The 13,158-nt window shown below is 44.4% G+C and overlaps 1 protein-coding gene across 2 annotated transcripts in view; it reads left to right on the top strand.

Moving 5' to 3' along the window:
• SORL1 (sortilin related receptor 1) overlaps nucleotides 1-12,182 on the top strand; it is an 81,240-nt gene extending 69,058 nt beyond the window's left edge. The window contains exons 36-48 of one of the 2 annotated variants that reach the window (XR_012080906.2): nucleotides 149-261; nucleotides 1,051-1,155; nucleotides 2,971-3,043; nucleotides 4,320-4,402; nucleotides 4,801-4,897; nucleotides 5,304-5,488; nucleotides 6,361-6,480; nucleotides 6,894-7,033; nucleotides 7,296-7,470; nucleotides 7,710-7,816; nucleotides 8,663-8,855; nucleotides 9,076-9,288; nucleotides 9,974-11,037. Coding sequence is in view for 1 of the 2 variants with exons in the window: in XM_020792508.3 (XP_020648167.3) it covers nucleotides 149-261; nucleotides 1,051-1,155; nucleotides 2,971-3,043; nucleotides 4,320-4,402; nucleotides 4,801-4,897; nucleotides 5,304-5,488; nucleotides 6,361-6,480; nucleotides 6,869-7,033; nucleotides 7,296-7,470; nucleotides 7,710-7,816; nucleotides 8,663-8,855; nucleotides 9,076-9,288; nucleotides 9,974-10,041 (1,697 nt within the window). In the remaining variant the exon portion in view is untranslated. Of the gene's footprint in view, nucleotides 1-148; nucleotides 262-1,050; nucleotides 1,156-2,970; nucleotides 3,044-4,319; nucleotides 4,403-4,800; nucleotides 4,898-5,303; nucleotides 5,489-6,360; nucleotides 6,481-6,868; nucleotides 7,034-7,295; nucleotides 7,471-7,709; nucleotides 7,817-8,662; nucleotides 8,856-9,075; nucleotides 9,289-9,973 lie in introns of both variants that reach the window. The other variant, XM_020792508.3, reaches the window with a different exon arrangement.
• The last annotated feature ends 976 nt before the right edge of the window (nucleotides 12,183-13,158 follow it).

The following is a 13,158-nucleotide window of genomic DNA, read 5'->3' as shown; positions in this document are numbered from 1 at the left end:
ACCACTTCTGAGTATGCTCTACCTGGAAAACCCTGAAAAGGTGTTGCCGGAAGTCAGAATTGACTTGACAGCACATTATGATTATTATTATTATGGCTGGCTTTCCAGTGATCCTGTCTCTTTCCCATCTCTACCCTCTTCTTACCAGTGCCAGACCCTCCCCGCCATCTTCAACTGGTGCTGAAGAAAGAAGCCGAAGGTGTTGTGATTTGCCATTGGGCGCCACCAGCCAACGCCCATGGCTTGATCAGAGAATACGTGGTAAGTATTGCTGGGTCATCTTTCTGAGGGTCCTTCAAAGTGAGAGACCTGCACAAATGCAGATGAAATTGTAGGTAGCATTGCCAGTACCAGAAAAGGCACATCATCCTTTACGGATTTAGGGTAACCTTTGTGGGTGGATGAGGTGTAAGTATAGATATCAGACTCAGCTGGACAGATCAAAGGAAATTATCGTACTGCAGGGCTAGAGTACTGTGTCCAGTTTTGAACCCCATCACGTTAAGAAGGATATTGAGAAGCTGAAACATGTCCAGAAGAGGGTGACCTAATTGTTTAATATATCTGGAAGCCAAGCCTTATGAAGAACAGTTGAAGGAATGGAGCCTCTTTAACCAGCAGAAGAGTAGATTGAGAGGTGCTATGATGGCCACCTCAAGATGTTGGAAGGTTGACCACGTTAGATTGGGCAAGCTTGTTTTTCCCTGCTCCAGAAAGTATGAACTGGTGGATTCAAATTGCAAGTAAGGAGATAGTGACCAAACATAACATAGAACTTCCTGACAGTAAGAACTGTTTGACACTGGGATCATTTGCCTTGGACCGTGGTAGGCCCATTGGACGTTTTTAGGCAGCCCTGTGCCAGGGATATTTTAGCTGTAGCTTTCCTGCATGGTAGGGTTCAACTAGATGACTTTTGGCATTGTTTCCAATCCAATTCTATGATTTCTGAAAACTCCTTCTGCACAGTAGGGAGTCTTCACATCTTCAGAAGCTTGACACTAGCCTATAAGATGGGCCCACCAGTTTGGGGTTTTCTTTTCCCCTTAGGTAGAGTACAGCAGGAGCGGCTCCAAGGAGTGGTCGTCTGTGAGAGCCTCCAGCAATTACTCAGAAATTGAGAGCCTGCAGGTCAACTCTCTGTACACATTCCGAGTGAGTATATATTTTGCATTTGTTTGATTATAACCCTACACCGATTTCCAATGGGGGGGGAAATGAACCTGTGTACTCTAATATTGTCTTCTCTGCCACTCAGAGAAGAGGACAGGGGATTGTTCTTTGCAAAGCAAGGCTAGATCTAATAGATGTAAAACATCATCAGGCAGATTTCAGCTGCCAAGGGCTGGTCAGTAGTGGAAACAGTTATGCATGTTTCTCTCTTTGGAAGTCTTCCTGCAGAACATGAATTTCTGATGATCTCGCAGTTCTGGGTTTGCTGCATCAAGGAGAGGATCAAAAGGGGTGTCTTAGGGGGAACCCCCCTCTGATTCAGTGACTGCCACTGACTGTCCATCATCTCCAGTAGAAGCTCTTCCCACCACCTAATCATTGCATTCTTTAACTGGAGAGGCTAACGATGGAAAGGATGGCCTTCTGTATGCAGACTATGTGTGTATTCTTCCATGAAACTGTTGTTCCTTTGTAGAGAGGCTGCTGATGTAGGGCCAGTAAGCTTGCTTCCTGCTTGCTTTGGGCCCAGAGGTTCTGTCGTCCTTCACCATTGGCGATCCTAGCTAGGGGGTTGTCTTGTAGTGCTGAAATGTTTGGAGAGCCACAGCTGCCCACCCTTGACATAATCAGAGAAGGCTTCTCCAACCCTTTGCAGGCCTACAGCTGAACGTTGGTTGAAAGGAGACTCTCTGGATGGCTAGAAGGTCCCCACAGAGCATGGAAACAGCCTCCTGATCTTAGAAGGTGCCATGACTGTTCAACACCAGGGGGCTTGATGGGGCTGCAATGCCTGTAAGGCTGTTGGTTAGAAGGAGGGGCCATAGACAGCCCCAAGAGGACTCGTTACACCTCTCCCCTCTTTCTCTTGGTTTGGAAAATTGGGTGGCACCAGAGAGCCCATCCGGTGTTACTGGCTGATAGAAAACGTAAGCCATGGTCCTGCCTCAAATTCATGGATCAGGGGATGGGAAGAGCTGTCCAAGGTGATGATGGACTAGTAGCAGTCCTAGACTTGGAGGAGGGAACCCTTATAAACTACTGAATCCAACCCTCTGATGCCGCAAATCCAGAAATGGTTTTCCTTGCTTGGTGTGTTTCACATGGTCTGGCAGTGGCTGTTCTAAAATTTGAGGCAGGGGTTTTTCCAAAGCTTTTCCTGGAGATGCTGTGGAGGTTGAGCTTGGATTCATAACCCAAGCTGCAGCCTGTCCCTATATCTGTTCCGTTCTTTCCATCTGGGCAACGTATTACCTTGAGGGCAGCCATGGGGCAGGGAGAGAGGGCACGTTCTGCCTCTTCCTCACCAGTCTCCTGGTTTCCCTGTGTGCTGCTTGCCCATCCTCTTTGACATCTGGTGACTGGGTAATGGAAATCTGCATGACAAGTGAGCCCCTGCTTTGAATCCCTGAAATCTCAGTTTTTTTTCTCTTTTCTTCTGAGTTGAAGAAAAAGGCAGCCACTGTCAGATGGGGAGGGAAGCCTACGGGTGCCAAGTGATGGCTAGAAGCAATGACTCCACAGGTGTCTGTAGCAGCCCTTGGAATCAGCGGCTGCCACAGACACCCTGAAGCTTCCTGCCCCTCGGAATCTTGTTCACAGATCCCGGGAGGAACCAGGAATCTGACTCTGATCACACGTTGCTTTCCTGCCGAGCAACAGAACAAGCCATGTCTTGCTCTGAGCTCCCTTTCCCCGTCAGCCCGGTCTCCTTGTAAACCTGCTTTGTTTTCATTAAAAAGCAATTTTTTTTTGCCAGCGTGCCTTCTTGCATATTAACGAGCCTTCTGGTTTGAAAAGGTTGCCGCGGTAACTAGCCGTGGAGTGGGAAACTGGAGCGATTCCAAAGCCATCCGCACGGTGAAAGGAAAAGGTAAACTGCTCAGCAATGCAATTATTTTTACTGCTTTTCCTTTTATTTCCCTGCAACAGACAACCGACGGAGCCCAAACCCTACATCCATAAATAAATCTGAGCATTAATAACAATATCACTTACCTCTTACATTGTGTTATTTTAATATTAATGTATTCCTGGCAGCCTTGGGAGGTTCATTATATCCCACTCGCTCACCTCCCTCGACTATTCAATGTGCCAATTATGAAGCCATCTACAGCTAAAGGCCTGTGCATATTGTAAATATTAATCATTTGCTACATTAAACATCTATGGGTTCCTTGCCCAAACTTACATGAGCTGCTGCTCCTGCCGATTGATGCCTCTGCGCTCGTATTGGAAATACGTTAGAAAATGGAATTTCAGTTAGGCATACTATTGCTTTCAGCATCTTACTGAAGCTGTTATGTGCCTTCAAGTTGCATCTGATAGTGACCCTAATAGGGTTTCCAAGGTATATGAGCTCTTTGTGGTTTTTTCAGTGCCAGCCCCAGTAATTTGAAGCCAGCTCTACACATTGACTAGATGATGAAAAATACACTTAACCAGTTTTGTCTGCACAAATTCCCCAAGCACTAATGTTGAGACTTCTTGTCCTAGGAGTTAGCTAGATCCAGTAGCCAGGAGCACTTTATATCTCAGAATCCAACCTTTTTACAAATGTGATTCACCTTTAAAACAAGAACTGCGCTCACCACATACCTTGTTTTCAAAGGAAAATTAGGTCCTCTACTGCCAAGTTCAGTTTTGTGGTCAAGCTGCCCTGTAAGATTTGGGGTTAGGTTATGTACCCCCGTGCCCTGTGCATGAGGTAGAACCACAGCTGCTTCTTAAATCACTGAATGCTGCAGGCAGCCATCTTTCAGAATCTGGATTCAACTTCCAGTTTAGAAAAACTGGCTGTGGTAGAATCTTGGAAGAGGCATTCTGTGCTCCTAACCATGGTTTGCCTTTGGATTTATCCATGAGAGAGGAACGGGCATGAGATTTGTACTAGTTGGCGTGCATTTATAATGCCTTTGTTTTTTTAAAGAAGAACATGCAGAACACTTTTAAAAAGATGTTTGAGGTGCAGGTAAGCCCTATTTGTGGGTCACAAACCATCAGTTCAAGATAGGTTCATTAGGATTAATGTGTTCAGCTGGCAGAATAAATGGGGAAAGAAATGTTTTCCTTGGAAAGGTTGCAAATCTCAATGCATTAAATTTCAGTTTTCACCTTGCTTCTGTCTGATCCTTTTCTCCCTGTCTCAGTTATTCCAGCACCTACGATTCATATTGATGGTTACAATGAAAACTCCATAAGCTTCACCCTCAAGATGGAAGGTAACATTCAGGTAATAATCCCAGGTACTAGAATCTAGTTTCTCTGATCGTCTTTTACCGGGGTGACAAGGGTAAAAGAATGTATTTTTGTGTTGCAGTTTTAATATTGCACCTGTTTGCTAGAGATTTATACACACTGTGGGGCCAGCCCACACTTTAGACAAGTGGACTTTCTCTACAGTTCCCTCTTAAAGCCCCTGAATCCTGCTGGCAGCCATCTTTCAAATTCGACAACAAGGAGAAGAATCTGATCTAATTTACAATATGATTTATCTCAGTAAATGTTTAACTATGCTGGTCAAAAACTGTGGGGTGGGATGGGGGGAGTCTCAAGAATTGAAAATTCACTGGTTTATTTCTTTTCTTTCCCCCCTCTTCCCCCCACCCATTCTGTACCGTTGGCCAATAGGTGAATGGATATGTAGTGAAAATCTTCTGGGCTTTCGATACCCACAGACAAGAAAAAATATCCTTGTTCATCGATGGTGGAAAGTCGGCACAGACCGGTAAGACCTTTTCACCCTGAAATAATCGAAGAGAGATTCCCCAATTCAGAACCAGATCAAACTGAAATTGATTGCATGTGTTGTGGCTGTGAAATCAGAGAAGCACCAAAAAATATGGGGAAGGCTTTTTCAACATTTCTGGGTTCTTGGTCATAGAACCTTCAGGAAATTATTCCACATGAACTTCTAGAAGCTAGAGCAGGAGCACCCCGCCTGTGGAAAATCACTAGATTTTCTTCCATCCTTTCAGGCTTCATAGCTTGTTTCGCAGGTGGCAACTGTACGCTTTGGGTGATTCGCTGTCCTTTTGTCTCAGCTTCATTGAAGACTTTGTAAACCTTCCTTCTGGGGAAGAGATGTCCGTACATCTTTGCTTAGCCCTTGTCTTATCTCCCTTCTTCCTCAGTGGGTAATTTGACGGCACAGACCCCCTATGAGATTTCTGCCTGGGCCAAGACGGAGCTGGGTGACAGCCCTCTCTCCTTTGCCCATGTGGTGACCGCTGGCTCGAGACCATCCCCTCCCAGTCTGAAAGCCAAAGCTGTCAACCAGACTGCCGTGGAGTGTAACTGGACTGGCCCAAAGAACGTGGTAAGGCTGGGGTAGGAAACCTTCTGTCTTGAAGTCAGGTCAGACTAGCTGTTGGTCACCAGAGTCATCTGCTTAGATGTGGGCTGTATTTTTTGGGTTTCTGCCCTTTTGTGGCCTCTGAATGATTCACTCAAATACTATTTGGGGCTCGAATATAAAGAGAATATGAAGGTTTCCTTCAGTGAAAAGAGTCTGTCAGCAAAGGAACCTCTTCTAAACATTTGTCTCAATTTACAACTTCCAACAAAACTCTTTCTCTCTCTCTCACTCGCTCACACACACACACACACACACACACACACACACACACACACACACACACACACACACACACATTAAAAGATAAAGCAGAACAGTAAAATAATCTTCTTTAATTCCAACTGTTTAAAATACAACTTATCTAGAAAATAGTTATTTATTCTTTTCTAAGGATTTCTTTTACAATTATACCTGTATTTTGCTCTCATAACAATCCTGTGAGCTGGGCCATGTGGATGATGTGCTCAGCGCTACCCAGTGAGTTGAGACAAGCTCTGAACCTGGGCTGTCCATGCCCTAAATGATCCTGGTCACAGAAATTGGCTGGATCATGCAACATTTTCAAGAATTATTTATTCACCATTAAATCCCTTTAGTGGGTTGCCTGAGTGATGACCTTATAACTGGCGAACAGATAGAAAAGTTTTATACATTTGTTAGAAGTCGCTGTCCTGTTAACTCCGAACTCTCTGTTCACCTTGTCACGGAGATGACTATAAATGCAGGCAGGTTGGAAAACCTAAAATATTTCTATGGCCAAGAAAAAAAGTGCAAATTGCCAAGGCTGTTGAAAGAGGTACCATATTTCTCTCTGTCTCTCTCTTGTTGGGCAGATATATGGTGTATTTTATGCCACCTCTTTCCTGGAGCTGTACCGAAACCCCAACAACGCTACCACCGCCCTCCACAACATCACGGTCATCGTCAACAGAGATGAGCAATACTTATTTCTGGTAAGGAATTATTCTCACTCCATCCCACCCTGAAAACAAGCGCTGCTCAAACAATTGTTGCCAAATCCATGCTCAAGACGACAGTCTCGGAGTCCCAGCCAGGTTTGGGAAGCCCCTTAAGGGGAACCCTCATTGAGCTGTGGAGCGCCCGTCTCCCCTGACAATATTTAGCTTGCGTACAAATGTTGTAGAATGTTTTCATCGTAGATCCAGAGTTCTCTATGAATTCTGCAACAAAATGTGATTCATGAAGACTGGACTGTCCGTTCCTAGCGTACGGGTGTTAATTAAATGATACTGTTGTTCCCTTGAGTCTTGCGTTGTGTCAGGAGGCAAAGCTGCAGTAGATTAGCAGTGTGAATAACTAACAACTACTGACCTTCCTAAGGTACGTGTGGTTTCTCCGTACCAAGGACCACCTTCCGATTACATTGTGGTGAAGATGATCCCGGACAATCGCCTTCCTCCTCGGCACCTCCATGTCATACACCTGGCGAAAACATTTGCGGTCATTAAGTGGGAGTCGCCGTACGATTCACCTGATCAGGATATGGTAAGATGGTTGGGCGGTTGGAGGTTGCCCAATGCTGTCTTTGCACAGAGTTGAGGAACAAGCATTTCACTGCTGACTGCAAAGGTTGCAGTTGTAAAAGGGTGAAGCGGTTGAAGGCAGAGAGATCTGTTTGACACCCAGCAGAGCCTTTCCCTTCCAACACTGATGCTTCCGCAAATATTTAGCATTTCAGAGACGGGATAAGACCTCTCAAAGGCTGGGATTCTCAGCATTCACTGTGCTCCCTCTTTGCTCCCTTCAGTTGTATGCTGTGTCTGTGAAAGATTTAGTTCGAAAGACGGATAGAAATTACAAGGTGAAGACTCGTAACAGCACGGTGGAGTATACCATCAGAAAATTGGAGCCTGGTGGGAAATACCATATTGTCGTTCAACTGGGAAACATGAGCAAAGAAGCCAGTTTGAAAATTAGCACAGGTGAGCCATGGCTTATTCGGAAACGTGTCCCAGGGAATCTTTGTCTTCCTGCTCCTGGCTGGAATTCAGGGCACACTCATCCTAAAGAAAAGTCCCAGTGGATTCAGCAGGGTTTATTTCAGAGTAAATTTGCACAGAGTTGTACATGCACTGTGCTGGTATTTTGAAGAACTGATCAAGGCCAATGATCAAACGTTGTCTTAGTGTTTCCATTACTTCCTCTTGCTTCTTTTTTACAGTATCTCTCGCTGCCCCTGAGGCCTTAAAGATTATCGCAGAAAATGACCATATCTTGTTGTTTTGGAAGAGTTTAGCCTTAAAAGAAAGCCAGTTCAGTGAAAGCCGGGTAAGTTATAACCACACAACGGTGACATTCCAGCCCCCATTGTTTTACTTATTTGAGGATGTTTTGTGCTGATTGGCTAAAACCAAGTTGCAGAAGGAGTAGGCCCATCGACATGGATGAAAATTACTTATATGTTGACTACGAAAAAAATTCATTTTGGAGAATTTAGACTAGCTGGGCCCAAAATTGAATCTTCTCCCTCCTTCCCTCTCAATCCCCCCCTCTCTCTATCTCCCTCTATCTCACACACAGAGGGAGGTGGGGAGATAGTGTGTATACATTCCCTTTATATATGTGTGTTATGAGCAAGCAATTTGTAAATCACTGGACAGCTCCTGTTCATGCAACCTGGTGCTTTGAATGCTATATGCTTTTATTCAGAGCAGCCACAAAAGGCAGAGGCTGGAAAAATTTGCCACAATATCCAAATTCGTCTGCTTTTGTTAATCGTTCTCCTTTATGGCCAGAATCCTACAATTCAAGATAGTGCACGTATGAGGAATTGTAATTTTTATGGTCATCTTTCATGCGCCTGGATGCAGGACTAAGTGTGTGGCTTAGGAATGTCTGTGTGCCCAGCAGAAAGCTAGGTCGATCCCTCACACAACACATGTGATCGTTGGTTCATGCTGCACGATTCCACGAGGATTCTGGCCTATCTCTCTATATATACTGTAAACACACACACACACACACACACACACACACACACACACACACACACACACACACACACACACACACACACACACACACACACACACACACACACACACGTATAATCATGTGTACTATTATTCTGTAACTCAACTTGTCTCACATTGTTGTGTGCATGTTTCTTCTCAGGGCTACGAGATCCACATGTTTGACAGTGCAACCAATAGCACGTCCTATCTTGGAAATACCACAGAGAATGTCTTCAAAGTGTCCAACTTGAAGCCAGGCCACAATTACTCTTTCGCGGTGCAAGCGCGGTGCCTCTACAATGGGCAGATGTGCGGAGAGCCAGCGACGCTGCTCTACAATGAACTAGCAACGGGTAAGCCCTCAGCCCAGAGTTTCAGAGGCTGGCTTTTCTCCTGGGATGCCTGGGGAAGACTCAAACTCCCAACCTCTACCTCCACAGCCAGATACCAAACGCATTGATCGATCCTTCCAGTTCCCATTTGATTGAGGTCCTTTAAAGCATACCAAAGAGTTCTCAGAACAAATGAGAGTCCTTTATGTGTTGTTCTAATAACCTTCCTTCCACTCTTCAGGCGAAAATCCTGCGGCCTCTACGATGGGGAGATCTACAGATGTGGCCGCCATTGTGGTACCGATATTGTTCTTCTTACTGGTGACCATGGGCGTAGGTTTCGTCATCCTGTACATGCGGCACCGAAGACTTCAGAACAGCTTCACCGCCTTTGCCAACAGCCACTACAGCTCTCGACTGGGGTCAGCCATCTTCTCTTCGGGTGATGATTTAGGTAAGCCTCGCCATTTTTCGATGAGGTCTCAGTTAGACAGAACACCTACGGCTGAAACTGGTCTGAACCACATTCAGCTGCAGAAGTCCACACTGGTGTAGGGCCAAATTGGACATTATAGATGGCACATCGTTAGAGTCTTTAAGTTCCTTAAGTGTTGTAATGACACGATTCTGGCAGGACTTTGTGCCGGAGTGGTCACACCAGCAAACAGAGCCTTTGTTTTCCTGCCAATGCCCAAATGCAAAACAAAGCTCATTTGCATACTATAGAAAGTATGAAAAGCTCATGCTATGACAGTCAGACAGCGTTCATCAGTTAAGGAATTCCCACTTCTAATGACATGCTCTCTGTGTCTGTATGGATTAGCCCATAGTTGGCTTGCAGTTTTTAGGGAATCTGTCTTTTTTGTTTCCATTGAAGTGTTGTCTTGTGGAGGGCAGGTTATGTGGGTGGAAATGACAGGTTGACCCACATCGAACACTCCCAAATGGTGGATAGTTGAGGGATCATTAATAAGGAGATTATCTAACTCCCACCACCCCAGTTTTATGACCTGTGTATTTATTTTCATGCATTGAAATGAATGGTAATGCTTTGGTTACGGAACAGTTCCTGGCATACACGGAGAAGGATCGGCTCTGCTGTTGTTATGTTTCAGTATCTTTGTACCTTTGCGTTCCAGGGGATGAGGACGATGAAGCGCCAATGATCACGGGCTTTTCAGATGACGTCCCCATGGTGATAGCGTGAAGTGTGCTTCGGACTCGGGGAAACCAAAATGGTGTAAATATTTTGTTTGATAAAAAAAGCAAAAAACAGTCAACTGTTTATTTTACAACAAAAAAATGCACTTTTGAGTTGCAATATGTTATTTTTGTATGGGCTGAAAAAAAATGAAGAAGATGATGATGAAGAAGAAATAATTATTACACTTTGTAGTACACAGCTGTGAACTTCCAAACCAGGTTGATTTAGCAATGAGTATCTGTTGATGTTGTTTTAACTTTCAAAATTTTCATACTTTTGATTTAGTCTTACGAGGCTGTGCTTGCTGGGCATGTTTTTAAAGTCGGTGTGTGAGAGAGACTGTTTCTTTTCTGTTGGCTGACTCTCATCCTCAGAGAACTTCTGCGGCCAGGGAGAAACCCCTTGATGCTCGCTCTGTCTTTGATGTCACAGGGTGGAGCTACGTAGACATGATGAAGGATGGAGGGCCAACAGCCGATCTGTCTTGAACTCCCTGTTGTAATGTATACTAATGGAAAGTGGTGTCATGTGAGCCTATTAGGCATTTCCCAGCCTTTGTTCAGCTTCTGCTATAAGGCGAAAGAGGAGGGTCATGGAAGGGGGTCTAAGAATGGAGACCCCAGATTTCTTGCTTTTACCAGTGCCACAGGGGGCAGAGCTCACTCATTCAGCGACAACCCCCATCTGCAAAGGATGATCCTTAGCTTCGAGGCTCACCCTCCCTTCTAAACCAGAGATTGAAAGGGTTTGATTTTAAACCAGACCCCCCAAATCCCCCAGCATGACTTCTGTGTTAGCTGCAGAAATCAGGGAGAGGTGGTCCAAAACCCAAATATATTTTTCCTGCACTGCTTGTATCTTGTGTGTCTGGCCTTATCTTCTGCTTCTGGACTCTTAGGTGGCATTATGGATCTTTCCCTCCATTCTCTCCCCACCCATCCCTTCTTGGATCCCACACTTGCTTCGGGCCTAATCCACCAGATAGTCCCCTACCCCATGGTCTGAGCACCTGGCTCTTTTCAATATCCAAGACCCACAGAAGGAGCAGAGAGCAGGGAATCCTGTAAAGCTACAGTGACATGCCACTTCCATTACAATACGTTACGAGAGAGAGAGAAATTGGGATGGGCCTGTTTTTAGAGGTTGGCCTGTCTGTTCTTTGTCTGCCTCTAAATTGGAGACAAGGTGAAGGGCTGAAAAGCAGGATGGCCGTTTCATGCCAAAGTAAGCATCAGTAAAATGGAAGACAGAAGCTTATCCTGATTTGCATAACATTCCATGTGCGAATCGATTCCAAAAATTCGAGATGACTTGCAAATTTTAAACAGAATGATGATGATGATGCTCAGTGACCAAGTGACGTGCTTGGGTGCTGCTCACAGGGGGGCTGAGGTCCATGATCTCCCTTCCTGGGGTTCTTTGTCTTTAAATCTGATTCGGCCTGGACAGCTTGTTGAATGGGGGACACCTTCAGAAGGAAGATGGCTTGATAGCCATCCTTCAAGTGGAGAACTCTCCTACGTCTTAAGAGGACATGCGGCCACCCTTCTGAGCAGTCCGTTTGTGACCTTCATTTCTGAAAACAGATAAGGCGGTGTAATATAGATGGCTTCTCCATGGACTTCATGAGGATACATTCCTTCAAATGCTGCTACAAATAACCTCCACAGATTTCTGGAGGACTTTTTAAAATTCCTTAACTAAGTCTAGTTTCTGGTTCATGAACCGATGAACTAAGAGAACCAGTTCTCTCAGGATCAGAGTCTCAAATTAGCTGTTTTTTTGTTTTTGTTTTGTTTTTCCTACAAGAGATTTTATTTTAAGACAAATATTCAGGAAATACAAATATATATCTATATATAGCTATGAAGAGAGATAATAATTCCTGAAAGTTTTACATTGACTTTTAAACAATGGTTTGGATTTTGTTTTGTATGAGGGTATATTTTTGTTTTGTTTTGTTTTCTTAATTTATTAGGAAATCTGCTTTGAGTCAGAGTTCCAGAATTTCTCAGTCATGTGCACACTTTATTGTGTGAAAGAATGTGCCACTTTAATCTTTTGCAAAGATCGTTCGTTATTTTGTGTCCTGTGGTTGAATCAGGTATTAATGCCATAGTAAAAAAAAAAAAAAAGCACCAAAACACATTTTATTTTTTTCTTCTTCGATTAGTTTGTCACACTTTATGAGAAAGCAAAAAAAAAAAGGGGGAAGTAGAGTGACAGAACCAAATGAGAATGAAATATATTCTCCGTATCACTTAGCATGCGTTCATGAAAGCAAACAATGGTATATGACGCACCAAGTTTATTGTGGGTTTTTTGTTTGCTTTTCTGGTAGAATTTTTGGATAAGAGTAAGATGTGTGTTTCGGTGCTCAGAACGTTCGTGAACACGCTGCTGTCTCCACTGAGATTTCTCAACCTTTCAAAACCCGTCTACCTTGTCGATGCACATAAAAATCTCTTATTCAACTCCCCCTCATTTTGTCTAAAATGGTGTAAACAACAACGCATCAAAATGTTTATAAACTAAGGAGGAGGAGAGAATGGATTTCAATACGTTTAGCACGGCTGTGCGTCGTTGGGAAGATCCAAGAGGCTGCATGCTAAAGGATGCCAGGACACAGTGAATGAAGCCTGGGGCGTTGAATGGAACTCTTGGTGATCTCACAGAAGATCTGGTCTGATGATCTATTTAGGGCTCTGTGGGAGAGTTGGGGAGGCACTTTGAGAGAAGCCACCCCCAACAGCCTAGCTTGACCTTCAGTCTCTTTCTACTGGGTATTGGGTGGTCTGTTCTCCCTCTTGTAAAGACACTAAAAAACCCACAGTGGATCAGGAGATGGCTGCAGGGGTAGAGCACTGAATTGCTAGCCACGGCGCCAGAATGGTTCTCAGCTCTGAGGTTTGGGAGGGGGGCCTGAGTGCAATGCAGTCTTAGATGCAGAAGCACCAACTATTGGATTGTGCCTCAGGCTTTCCCCTCCCAGCCTTTGACTCATTATCGTCAACACAAAATTCATATATAAAATATGCAGCTAGCTGTTAGGTGTTTATAACAGCTTCCTTCAGCTTACTTTAAATGCCATTAGATTAATTGCAGATTTCCCATTACCTT

Source organism: Pogona vitticeps, chromosome 8 (genome assembly GCF_051106095.1).
Source record: "Pogona vitticeps strain Pit_001003342236 chromosome 8, PviZW2.1, whole genome shotgun sequence".
Taxonomy (NCBI): domain Eukaryota; kingdom Metazoa; phylum Chordata; class Lepidosauria; order Squamata; family Agamidae; genus Pogona; species Pogona vitticeps.
The sequence above is the reverse complement of the archived record's forward strand: the minus strand, read 5'-3'. Positions and strand labels throughout refer to the sequence as shown.